The following is a 13,446-nucleotide window of genomic DNA, read 5'->3' as shown; positions in this document are numbered from 1 at the left end:
GATCAGCATCCCGCCAAGAAGAAGCACAGCGAAGAAAGTATAGCAGCCTTGGCATGGACAATGAGGCACGTAGTAGGTAAAAGGCAGAGTGAGCTGAAATCAAGGAAAGACGTGTAAAGAAGAATTTGTATTATATTAATGTAAAACTGAATGTAAAATATTTTATAGTTTAAACATTTTGTGTAATCAGAAATACAGTATCATGTATTTGTTCATGAGTTGTCGCAGGTAATTAGTTTGTATGCAATTTTTTTTTGCCTATTTCAAGTAATTTTTGTGCCCTACAATTTTTACTGAATCTGGTGACACAGCTTTGAAAATTAGCCCCATGGGCACCGACTAACATCATGTTCCAATTAGCTCATCAGGCATACAGCTTAAACAGACCTTCGAAACAGTGTTCGTACCATTACAAACGAGTCAGATATACACTAGCCACTGTCGTTGTCCGCGCCATCGATAAGGCGAAAACTTAGATTGACACTAACCAACAAGAATCGCCGTCTGGTGTGTACCGTTTTCTAAGTATATGGAATAACTTGGAAGATTTCATACATCGGATGTCATTTCTCTAGAAATATAGATCTCCTACGACAGTCGTAAATGGCCAGGACAGTGTCTGGGTCGTGATCAACATCTAGAACAGATTCCCAAACCACCCCTCTACCTGCAGAAGGTATTGCCGCTGCTTTGGTAGATGTGATTTCATGTTTTTCTTAGTCGAGGCAAAACCACCAATGCCGATTGTTATACACTGCATCTTATTTAAAATGCAACATCATGAAGGAAACATTGAAAAAATCCCAAATTTGCAGAATGTGTAGAGCATGGAAGAATAAAAATTGATAAGCACGACAGCACTGTGAAGAAACAGTGGCGCCGATTATTCCATCTGGTGACAGTAAGCAGCGTCTGGCCAGAGAACCACAGTTGAGCAGTAGACGAAGATTTGTATGACGTGAGTATGTATATACGGTCAAAATGATTCCTCGTCATCGATGGCTGTAATCTTTCAAACAGGTTTCGACCTTTGATCTCGGACGTATAGTTGTGTATCGTGAGTGTAATTTATGTTCATGCAGCATTTGTGCCCATACTGGACTAAATGCGGCCACAGAACAGCATACATGGACTTGGTTGCTCTATGATTGTAGTACACAGCGATATGCCTGATTCTAATGACTGCGCCATGTAACGAGCCGCGCGAACAAACGGATTGTGCATACAGCTCTGACGGATCGGACGCCACATTGCACACAATGGCGCAAGCACTAGATGGAGTGGTACAGCGCTCATATTCCCACAAACAGTTCTATATCGTCAGGCAGATGAAATATATTTGTACAAGGCCCATTGCTACGGCTTCTGCTAACTGCACAGCACAGCATAGGTATGGGAGACTACAGTAGTGTCGTGAACATCAAACATGGAGAGATGAATGAGAGGACATTCTCTCTTCGGAAGAATCCCGCCTCTGTCTGCATCTTCAAGATAGCCATCCGTATCTGCGCTACTGTGACATTACACTGGGTAACATTCGCATTTTGTATCGCCACGTTGGTCCATCAAGAGCTGTTATGGAGTGGGGTGCTATTGGATTCCGTGCTCATTCGTGTTTTCCACTTATTGGCGGCATTTGAGCATCCAGCGGTATATTGAACAAGGTGTTGGACTCGATTGTAATCCCTTTAGGAGGCCCTTCCGAGGATTACATTCCAGCAAGATAACGAGCACCTTAATGTTGCACATACTATCCTATGCTTCTTGGCTAGACACAATATCCCTCCGCGTGTTTCCAGAATCTCTCACCAATTGAGCATGTCTGGTCAGTGGTTTCAGAACGTCTCGCACACCTGCAAATCCCGCTAACTGAAGTTGGTGAGCTGTGGCATCGTGTCGAAGGCACATGACTTACCATATTCCAGAAGGACATCCAAAGGCTCATTCTTTTGATGTCTTGCCGTGTTGCATCAATTCTGATTGCATATACTGGTTGCATCCGGCCCTGCTCCGCTCTCGCCACGTTGACGTGTCTCACACAGAGTAAGTTAGTCGTTTGCTACTTGTACCATCAGGCTGTTGCCTACCAATATTGCCGCTGCTATCTTGTCGTTGGTAAGGTGTTGGGGCTCCTCCTCTTTCAGAGAATCTAAATTTTTTGACAGAGAAATTGTGCCAGAATGTAGGGTAGGGTTCGAGTCAAGACATCTGACAAGGTCAGGTCCAAGATCCAATTTTCAAATATGCCCCTTTGAAATTTTGAGAGACGTCTTGACCCGGATCAATGTACCCCATAAAATTGTTGAATCAATTAACTGTAAGTTGACAATACTACTATTTGTTAATTAATGATCAAGTTCGTGTGAAAAATTTGTAAACGTGCAATCGTCAGATCGTTTTAACATACGCTAACTCTACTTCGCAACTAAGTAGAACTTAGTTTTTATCGTTCGTCTTGCAAAAAAAAAAAAAAAAAAAAAACTTTTTCCAATTCACTTCTTTTTCTTCCTTTTGAAACAGGTAGGTGTGATGAGGGGCGGTCGTATGATAGTGGAAAGTGAACCGGATATGCTTTTGTCTCGATTCCAGGTAGATACTCTGGAAGAAGTATTCCTCAACATTGCCCGTGAAGAAGGTGATATTGATGTAGTTCCTTTAGGCAGCCGGAAGCGTTCGAGCTCTCTTAAAATACTGCCAAGTACAACCAAAAGAGGCAAGAGAAAGAAAGGCTCTTCAGATAAAGTTAGAAAGGTGCTAAATATTATTTTAAATAGTTAATCTTTACGTATTTGTGAATACTTTTATTATCATTGTTTCACTAGTTTAGTGCAATGTACATTTTATAGCAAAACTAATAAGTATTCCTCGTTTTACCGTGTACAAAAATATGTACTCACTTCTCCCCTCCGGTCGTTCATGTCTCATAAAATTCTGTATAAGAGATTATTTTATTCTGAAACCAAAATTTTGTGCCTTCACGCCCAATAATTTAGTAAAACAATCTAACCCGTTCATTAACATGGATTCCCCAAAATTACTGCAAGTTAATTAGCTAATCATTTTATGTGTAGTCTTTATGTCGAATGGTTTAAAAAAATCCCTTTCTTCCTTGTTACTGCCATTTTGAATTCTAGATCCATGCTATCCAATGGACGTCGAGTTCGCAACTTTTGTGCAAGTGATTGAAATATTTGTATATATACAGGCTGTCCTATTAATGTGTACAAAAGATTTAAGGCTAGATAGCTGATATCAAACCAAGAAAATAAGTCCTTTGCAACTTTCGCCAGAAGTCCATAGTTTCGGAGATATAGGGTGCCGTGGGAAAATGAACTTTAGAGATCTATATCTTCACTATCCTAAACGATAGAGCAAAGCCAGTGTGGTCAAGTCAAAGACATCGAATGTGCTCTATCCAAAAATGCTTATGTCGCAATCGTGAAACCCGTGTGCAAAGGATTCCCCAAAGGAAGTGAGGAATCCTCGTCAACTCTTTTCAGAAAGAGAGGTCTAAATTAGCGTGGTTCGAAGACTATAAAAACAGCAAACAGTAACTCGTTGTCGACAATGAGATATCTTCAACGAATTCAACATGGCGCGGGAATTTTCTAAGTAGCTATGTGCGGTTGCATAACTGCAACATTAGTAAGAGGTAAAAACATGTCCTTTAGTTACCATTAATGAGAGAGGAGGGCCATTCGAGGTGAATAGCAGCAGCACAGTGTGTGTATACCTGCAATAGGATTGGCGTGGGAACATGAATGAAAAGAGGGTGCAGTAACCCCCCCCAAAAAAATAGGGAATATGAGAAACTACTAAAAAGAACATGCAAATGAGGAAAAGTGCATACTAATCAGCATGCAAGTTGTACAGCCGGGGTATACAACTTGGAACAGTGGGCGAGCCAATCACAGAGCACTAAATGGCGACGCGGGCTTCACTGTAGGTATGCCATTTTTACGACAATTGAATAGTATAGTGTTAAATGATGGAACATGTTCATCGTAATTTACATCACAATGACACAAAACAACTGTTATACTGGTAACCAAAATATTTACTCACTAAAGAGGAGCAAATAATGTATTTAGTACTTTGTCGGTACATCTAACATCCTTATACCGAGGGAAATTTCCCCCTAGTACCTGCGCTTGCCAAGTGCTTGTCTTCAGAGTGTTACCACGCTTCGCACTGTGTGATCGATGGAAAATTTCCAGTTCACTCTTAACAGGTTTTGTAAAAAAGAAAACTTATAATAATTATTGCTTTAAATAACTGACCAGCGGGCCAGAAGATAAGGTTAGGCGGACCGCATATGGCTCGTGGGCCGGCTGTTGCACACGGCTGTTGTACTGATGAACCAAAATAACGTTAAACTGTGGTTGATGTAACTAATGGGTGGATGGAAATAAAAAGGAAACTTGCTTTCTTCGTATGCAGAGAGAGAAATCGTCCAGGAAACCCAGAAGATAGTGGCACCGAAATACCAATTGATTTCGTCCGAAGAAAAGAAAAACACAAGGAAAGCAAGCATTGATATGAGAACACCTTTCCTAAAAACACTCATTTGCTTGGAATGTAGTTATAGGTGGTACTGAAAAAAAAAACTTGCTGGGAAAGGCAACGAAACTAACGAAATTGTGAAATACTTATACTAATAATAATAATCACAGCTTTTTGCTTACTACCATTACACACAACCTTATACACACACACACAGAGCGTCTGTTCCAGCCAAGATTCGAATACACGGCTCTGTGATTGGAAGTCTAGTGACGTAAATCTTCCAATCACACAGACTAATACCCACGCGGGAGTCTTACAAATGTGTAGTTGTGTTTAATTGGGCTAGTGTCTTAGACCTCTTTTCACTTTTGTTGGATTCAAGTACACAAGCAGTTAACCTGTGAAGTGCAACTTAGAAGAACAACGAGGTGGCAGAATTTGTTCTGAAAGAAACAGATTGCAACCGTCGTATGCTGTTGTCCCACACGCGTAGAACAGAAGCTCTGTATGTGTGTAAAACATTAGTGAAAGAGGTTTTCTTTAACGACACGAAACACAAAATGTGCCTGACAATAACTGAATCATTTGCTCCTATAATAAGTAACATTTTGGCCCGATTACAGTGCAGTGCTGTGGTTTTCATTGTGTGAGTGGTGTACTATGTAAATTCTGTGATTCGAACGAAAGGGTAGTGACATATTCAGTGCTACAAGATGAATGGGTACTCGTTTAGTAAGCTAGTCGATATGCACGTAATTTATGGATGTGCTGAAGGTAACTCGTTGGCAGCACAACGCTTATACCGTGAGACGTTCCCAAACCGTCGGGTTCCAAATGATCGGACATTTGTTTCCATTGATAGACGTCTCCGGGAAACAGGTAGTTTCCGTGGAAACACGGATCGTGGAAGACCACGTGAAATGCTTCGACCTGCCGCCGAGGAAAGGATTCTTAACCAAATAGCACTGCAGCCAGAAATCAGCACACGCCAACAGAAGAAATATCCCACAATATTATTTGGAGTTTGTTTCGTGAACAGTTGTTATATACATGACACTCACGACGTGTACATGCTCTTAAAATGAAAGACTATTCCTCACGACGATGATTTTGTCGGTGGGTACTGAGGAAGTGCACGCGCAACCCATTGTTTCCAGCCTTCATTCTTTTCACAGATAAAGCTGGCTTTACGAGAGATGGTGTCGTAAACCTACACAATCGCCATTTCTGGGCCGAGGAAAATCCGCATTAAATTGCCGTAGGCCGCCACCAGAGACAATTTAGCGTAAACGTGTGGGTAGACATAATTGAAAACCAACTTTTAGGGCCATATTTCTTCCTATTGCGTTTAACTGGCGAGCTGTATCTCAATTTTCTACAGCATGAAATTCCACAACTAGAGAATGTACCTCTGGAAGTAAGAAGTTCCATGTGGTTCATGCAAGATGAGGCTCCTACTCATCTTCAGAGGCACGTTCGCGAACATCTTGATATTGCATTTCCAAACAGATGGATAGGAAGGGGTAGTCGATATGCATGGCCTGCTCATTCTCCCGATTTAAATCCATTGGATTTTCATTTGTAGGGACATGTTAAAGAAGTCCTTTACCCAAGGGAAATTCATGATATAGACGATTTGAAGCAACGTATCCAGGCTACTTTCCAGTCGATTCGTGATACACCTGAAATACTCGACAATGTTCGTCAGTCATTGCTGCGCCGTGGCCATACGTGTGAGCGAGTTGGTGGAGGACATATTGAGAACATACGACGAGTACACAGGAACGACTAAGGCGCATATTGGAAACATGGAACAGCAATTTGGTAAATAGAACCTGGTAATGGTGAGTACAATGTAGCTATAGTCTATCCCTATTTATTTCGTTTCTTTTGCCACATACTGGATACACATTTCTTTTCATTTTGTATTTACTACAGTGTTCATGTGCATGTTCTTTTTAGTAGTTTCTCATATTCCCTATATTTTTGGTTACTGCACCCTTTTCATTCATGTTCCCACGCCAATTCCTATTGCAGGTAAACACAAACTGTGCTGCTGCTATTCACCTCGAATGCCCCCCCCTCTCATTAATGGTAACTAAAGCATATGTTTTTACCTCTTACTGATGTTGCAGTTATGCAACCCCACATAGCTACGGTGGTGGATATACATATAAGGAATGGTGGGTATACATATAAGCGAGGGTAGTGAGAAGAAGTGGGTTTTGGAATGAAATGAGTTTCAATAGCACTTGTCACAGTTCCTACTAGTAACGCTCCACTTGTAAACATTATGTACAACTTTTGTACACTATGCAGAAATACACTGCCAGTGGAAAATAGCATATAACAGTCACCTTTCATATGTACTCACTTATTTTATCCTTCGTAATACATGTGTAGTGATTTTACACTAGTGATCATAATTGTAAACCTAAAATACAACTGTATTACGTTGTATTTAATTCTGTCGCTTGCAGAAATTTGTTACTTATAAATATTTCTTTTCATGCAAAGTATTCAAATTTACCTCTAAATCTTCCAAAATGTAGTGCATCAAAATTACACCAGCACCCCTTAATCCATTCTAGAGTGATATTATCTTGGTGCATGTTCAAATAATTGTACAGATCAATAATATGTCTACAAATTGATACGCCTTAAAAATATTGTGAAAAACCTGCATCAACCAGAGGCATCATTTAGGGGTGACAGGAAGGGACAATTGCCCTCTCCTGAGTTTGAGATTTATATAGATTTTATCAATAGAATAGTAGTAAATCATTGAAAAATGCGAAATTTTGCTTTTATCAAGGGGTCTTGCCCCGCCCCGAAGTAAAATCTGAAATGACGCTCCTGGCACCAACTCTACAATAATTGTATATATAGTTCCCTTCACGGCTGGACGAAACTTGGGAGCCTGTGCAGAATTGAGCCTGTAGGGAGCAGAAGCAAAGCGACAGTGAATTTTAGCGTAAACGAAGATGCTTTGGTAACTACAGTAGCTACTCATAATATGACTTAAGTACAAAAAAAAAAAAAAAAAAAAAAAAAGGAAGCTACAAGTATCACTCAATTGGCTCACAGAAACTGAACAGAATGCTATATCATACGATGCCTTATCAGATATAAAGAACAAATTCAGACAATTCATCAATCTTCTTTGTCAACATCTCTACAAGAATTTTTATCACGTGAATCTTTTATAAACCTGAAAACCCCGTGGGAAACATTTTCCAACTGTACCCGTGGACCAATGTTTATACTGTGGGAATAATTTCTTCACATATGTGAGCTGCTTTTTGGTTTAATAAGAGCAGTCAGACAGGCTGACTGGGATCTTTATTTGTTTTGTATAAGAAGGATAATTCCTTACATGTTTGAGTATGAACACCATAATTATGCCAGACATTTGACTTATTACTAGATCACAATGACGTCTTTACCCCTCACGCATCCACAAGCTGATACCTACCTTCGAACCTGTGGGTTGTCTGCCCACATCAGTGCTTTACCCTTCAGTAGTGTTGCAATTGATTATGTCGGGGAGAGAGCTAACAGAAGCATGAAAGATATAGGAGGCATCAAGAAATTCAAATTTAGTAAAAATGAAGGTGCTCTAAATCGATGGATTCTCTCTCAACATGTGCGTACTGGAGCACTCCAACGTTGTCGAAAATTCGCAGGAATCTGAGTAGACGGAAGTGAAGACACACGTGCTGATCTCAACCACAGCCGAATGAAGCGGGACCAAACTCATCTACATCAATTAGTTCAAGTATGTTATGAATGGGGTGTAAACCCATTTATACCATCATGTGTTACTGTCCTCAGTTCTGGAAGAGAACTTGATAGCACCGCTTCAAATCTTATTCTTGAAGCCAAGAGAGTAGGAGAGAACCTGGCTTATGAATTTATTGAGAACCGATTACAACAAAATGAAATCAACTTCTATGCTCCAACAAAGAAGACAAGAATACCATTAGTTAGTATGGCAGCAAGTAAAAGCGTAAAACTGAAAGAAAGATCTGTGCAAGTTAAAGAGTGACTGTGAATTATTTGCTCGATTAGCTATTATTGGTCAAAACCAGAAGCCCGACATGAAATATGTGACGAAATTTCCACTAAGGTCTGTTTCTCCATGTTTCACCACAAGTGATGGTGAAACGTTCAAGTGTAAGAAATCTGCTCTGGCCATTCATATTGAACAGAAATGTTCTATATTTAGTTGTGAAAGTCTTAGCACAATGCTCCTCTGGAATATCACGCTTTACAGGTTTCAATTCAGTAGAAGCATTTGTCGGAAAAGGAAAGATAAAACCGTCCCTTTTAATGTAGAAACACGAACAAACTCTTAAACGTTTTCAAATTCTTGGAAATATTCTGGAGCTGAATGCATTATAGAAATTCTTTCCGTGTTTCGTGAAGTATATGAGGGTAATATATAGTATAACTAATAGTAATGACGTGGGTACAACAAGGTAGAGTCTCATTTGCATGAGACAGCTTGTGCCACATTTGCTTCCACCAACTAATTATCAACTATGGCAGCACCTGCTGCGATCAAACTACCAAACACTCTTTAGAAACTCAGAAAACTCTTGTGGGTCCAGTGGGACGTGGCTGGGAAAGAAGCTGTGACGATTTTATCATAAAATAGACAACTGAAGACATCACTCCAGAAGAAATATTTAAAATGGTTAGCTGCTCTTGGACAAAGACAGAAACCTGTAGAAGAGAGGACTGTCAATGTGTGTGCGTCATACAAAGACTTCAGTGTACTGATGCAGGCACTTGCGTGTCATATAAAATCCAGGGACGTTCTCCGTCTCCAGGACCAGACTGTGCCACTGATTCATCCGCTGAGTGACCCGTTTGTATTACAAATTTGTAAATAGCTTGTGCAGATAGGAAATGCATTCGCTATTGTGTAATACCTATTCATAATGTGTCGGCGGCCATCTTGTTTTACAAGATTGCTCTCAAACGGAGTTTCATAGCATAATAACATACATTCTATGGCTTTCAAATTGTTATCACTGTAATCAGTGACAAAAACGTGCTTTTAAAAAAAATGCAAAGTAGATTTCATCATAATCAATGGTCACGAAATTCAACACTTTGCTCTCCTTAAAATGAGATGCTTTCCTTAGTTTCAAAGATAGGGAAATAACATTATTATCGTTACAAAGGCGAGATTCCAATCTATAATGTTTACTTCGATGCGATTTTCCATATCTCTAGTAGTTTCAAAGTTACTCGCCATGAAACAAGTTTAAGGAAACGAAGAAACCCAAATTTTGTAGATAAAGTTGCCATATTTAAAGATGGCGGCACTACATAAGAGTTAAACTTACTCAAATAACTTTCGACATTCATTACCTTTAATTTGACATCAGTGTGAAGATTTTATCTTCATTCTGTGATGAGATATAACTATTTAAGCATAAATGGGTGTGTTCGCGCGACCGCCATATTGGTGACATCATTTTTGGGGTGAATGGACATTTTTACAGGATGGTAATATACTAATTCTATTTCACCGTATTTTTCTCTATAAGAATCAGTCATAAAATTCAATTGACAAAGAAGTGCAACCTAGATCCCACCTAGCCGTCGGTCAATGAATTCTATTCGTATTATTTGAGAGTGGAACTTCTAAAATCCATGCACTGGGAATAAAATGATTTTTATTTGATGTGTATCAAAAAGCACTTTAACTAATTTCCATACATCCAACAGTTAAGACAAAATTACCCTCTTACCCTAAACCAGTATTGAGTTGATTTAAAGTTTCAAAAGAAATGTACTTTTCAATTATGAAAGAATGGCTAGAATTGAATAATGTAGCAGATCCTCTCGGTTAAACACACAAACATCAAATTCGCAAAGAGTTTCTGCAGTTAGGATAACTTATGAAAAGAGCTGTAGTCAATTTTCATGATCTTCACTTTTGTCCATTTTTTAGTTAATCCTGCAGCATTATAATAGATTTCAAGTCGTATTCTTTGACAATACTGAACACATCGACAATATAAGGTACTAGCCGATTACCCGGCGTTGCTGAAGATTTATCCGAACCTGTATGTTTTGTAACTTAGATCAACGTATACGGGTCAAAGATGAGATAAAGTATATAAAAGAGCTATAGAATATTATAAAATTGTGTGAAAAACGTAGGATAATGTGGTATTGCCATATTGATGAATAATGCGATGCTTGTTGGCGTTTCGTCGAGCCCGGAAACGCGAGCAAGTATTCATTATATAGTTCCTAACACAAAGCTATTAACATGGAGTATTACAACTGTATTCTGGAATGACATCTTCGCCTGTTATAGCAAGAAAACAAGGAAGTAGTGAGTTTTCGAATTCCTATGTTCACTTGGACAAAAATATTCAGTGTTGCACTCCTGCTTTTGTGATGAATTTATTACAACGGTGGCTGTGGATGTTTCTGAACATTTGAGCTCAGCAAAAAAGAAAAAAAGCACTGAGAAAAGTATTGCCCATGCAAGAAAAATAAAATTTGACACTTAATTTATTAGTATTATTAGGATGTAAGTGGAAACAACTCTGTTATTTGTATTCAGCATTTCCTTATGTAGCTGAAATTGATAGATGATTATAATATAACAGTCTGAAAACTGGTTCTTGTTTGAGAGTAAATGGTTTTGTCAGATTTCATAATTTTGCTAATTGCGTACTGGACAGGACACAGACTTGTAGTTATATAAAAATTAGTCTTAATAGATGTTTTAATTTCCATTGCACAAGCTTTGCGTTTAGTAATTCGATTTAAACTACTCGCTGAGTAAAACAATACGTTTATTATAAAATTTATTAACATGTAACAGTTTCGACGACTATTCACTTGGCTCGATAGTGTCTGATGAAGTGAATTGGCGAAACTGTTACACATTAATAATTTTTACAATTGACGTATTGTTTTGCTCAGGGAGTAGTTTAAATCGACGTTAAGGGTGTTGTAATATAAAAACATATTTATAGGGTTGTTAAATTGAATGGACCTGAACTAAACTAGAAAAATATTACCATCACATCACCTAAGAAATGTTCCTTAATTCCGTTAGATTCTTCTATCTTTCAAATTCATAGATAATGTAGTCGAATTTATTAAGTTACAAAAGAATGTGATGAGATTTTTATTTTCCAGAAACTAAAAATTGTACAATGTCGCTGTGCTTCATTAATTCATTTCATTGCACTGATTTGGAAGAATATACTTGTGATAATTCGTAGTTATGGGTAAGTGAATATCTTATTATGTTGTTAACTTCAGTTTTGCTAAAAATTAAGCTATCAGTGTGGCAGATTCAACTGAATAAACATTATTAGGAATTCTACTTATTAATTTAGCTGCTTGATATAGCATAGTGAAGAATACCTAAAATCGTATGTATTCATAATGGATTTTAATGTATCAATCTGAAACTAAATCATAGAAGAAATACAAATAATTTTGAAAATTTTGCCAAGTTAAACCACTACCAAGAAAATTTTAAATATATCTGTAAGTAGTTAAAATATAAATCCTTGTTTCATTTGATTGTGTATAGAGGTTAAATTTGAGAAGCATCAAATGCTTTTTTACAAAATGATCAGACAAAATGCGAAATTCTCTGGCAGAATATGCCTAATAGCCTATGCACCTTCCTGAGACCAAATAATAGTTAGAGCTAAGATATAACATGCAGATGAAATCAGTAACCTTCCATCTATTTTCACCATAAAAGACTCCAACTTAGGCAGAGTATTCTGATAGAGCTAGGGTTATCACACTATGAAATGCTAAAATATGGACACACTTTCATCAGGCTAGCTCAGTCTTTAAGTATTTAACTATATAGAATAGAAGATTGCACAGATATAGAAGAAACGGAGGAAGAAGCCAATGCAATGCGTTACAATTAATATTATACCGCACAATACATTCACAGAAAAAGTACCTGGAAGTTGCTGACAGTAGGCTAATATCATGTGAATATTCCTGTGACTATGTGTGACTGCTCATCGTCTTTTTTATTACACTTCTAGTCAATGTTGATTTATCCCTGAACAAGATATTTATAAGGAGGTTATGTGTTGACGCGATCATTCACAAAGAGATGTTGAATTCGTTGGCGATGATAAACGTAGTAACCATCCTTGTGCAATATGCGTCAAATTGAGTTAAAGACATACCAGTTTATACACTTATTCGTCAGTACTTGTAAGAGGGCTTCTTTGCACTGTTTCTATTACTGTATCGTCATCAATATCATGCATTAGATGTTCCTTCAGTGCTCTGGGAATGTATAAGATTCCTACAGGGTTCTAAACACATTATGAAATGTTGTGTGGTGGGAAATGTACCGATTGGGAAATCGTATTTGATATTCCTCCACAGCTTCGCTTACGCTACCATCATATAAAGGTAATCAAGAAAGTTCTGTCACTTTTTCACCCACCAACTTCGAACATCGGTATGTCACCCAAGACGTACCTGGAAGATTAAAAGTGGTCCCAATCAGCATCGACGACCTTCTGCAAACGTTCTGGAAGGGCATGGATTCCATCGCTGTAGAACTTGATGGGCCGTTAAGCGAAGAAAGTACTAAGTGCATTTTGGACTTCTACTAGGGATTTGAACTGACGTCCTGTAAGGTGATTGTTCAAGGAATAGAACAGATGATAATCGGACGGTGCAATGTCCGGGGAGCATGGTGGATGCAATAGTGTTTCCCATAAAAGGCGTAGAACCGGGTCATCCTAGCCAGGTGAGGCAGAGCGTTGTCCTGTAAGAGGAGGACGCACTTGCGATTCAGAAGTGCTGGCTCCAGAGTTTTTAGTTTTTCTTGAACGTGGCTCAAATACTGACAATACACAGTTGCATTGATGTTCTGGCCAGCTGGTAACAGTTCCCAATGCACGATGTCGC

General features: G+C 38.5%; 1 protein-coding gene across 3 annotated transcripts in view; it reads left to right on the top strand.

Moving 5' to 3' along the window:
* Window positions 1–13,446, top strand: part of LOC145665805 (ABC transporter G family member 20-like) — a 116,707-nt gene that overhangs the window by 40,438 nt on the left and 62,823 nt on the right. For all 3 annotated transcript variants that reach the window (XM_081732918.1, XM_081732919.1, XM_081732917.1), the window contains 2 exons: window positions 2,521–2,751; window positions 11,683–11,774. In XM_081732918.1, the coding sequence (XP_081589044.1) occupies window positions 2,521–2,751; window positions 11,683–11,774 (323 nt within the window). The remainder of the gene's footprint in view (window positions 1–2,520; window positions 2,752–11,682; window positions 11,775–13,446) is intronic.

Source organism: Thermobia domestica, chromosome 12 (genome assembly GCF_964235325.1).
Source record: "Thermobia domestica chromosome 12, izTheDome1.hap1.1, whole genome shotgun sequence".
In the NCBI taxonomy this organism is placed as follows: Eukaryota; Metazoa; Arthropoda; class Insecta; order Zygentoma; family Lepismatidae; genus Thermobia; species Thermobia domestica.
The sequence above is the reverse complement of the archived record's forward strand: the minus strand, read 5'-3'. Positions and strand labels throughout refer to the sequence as shown.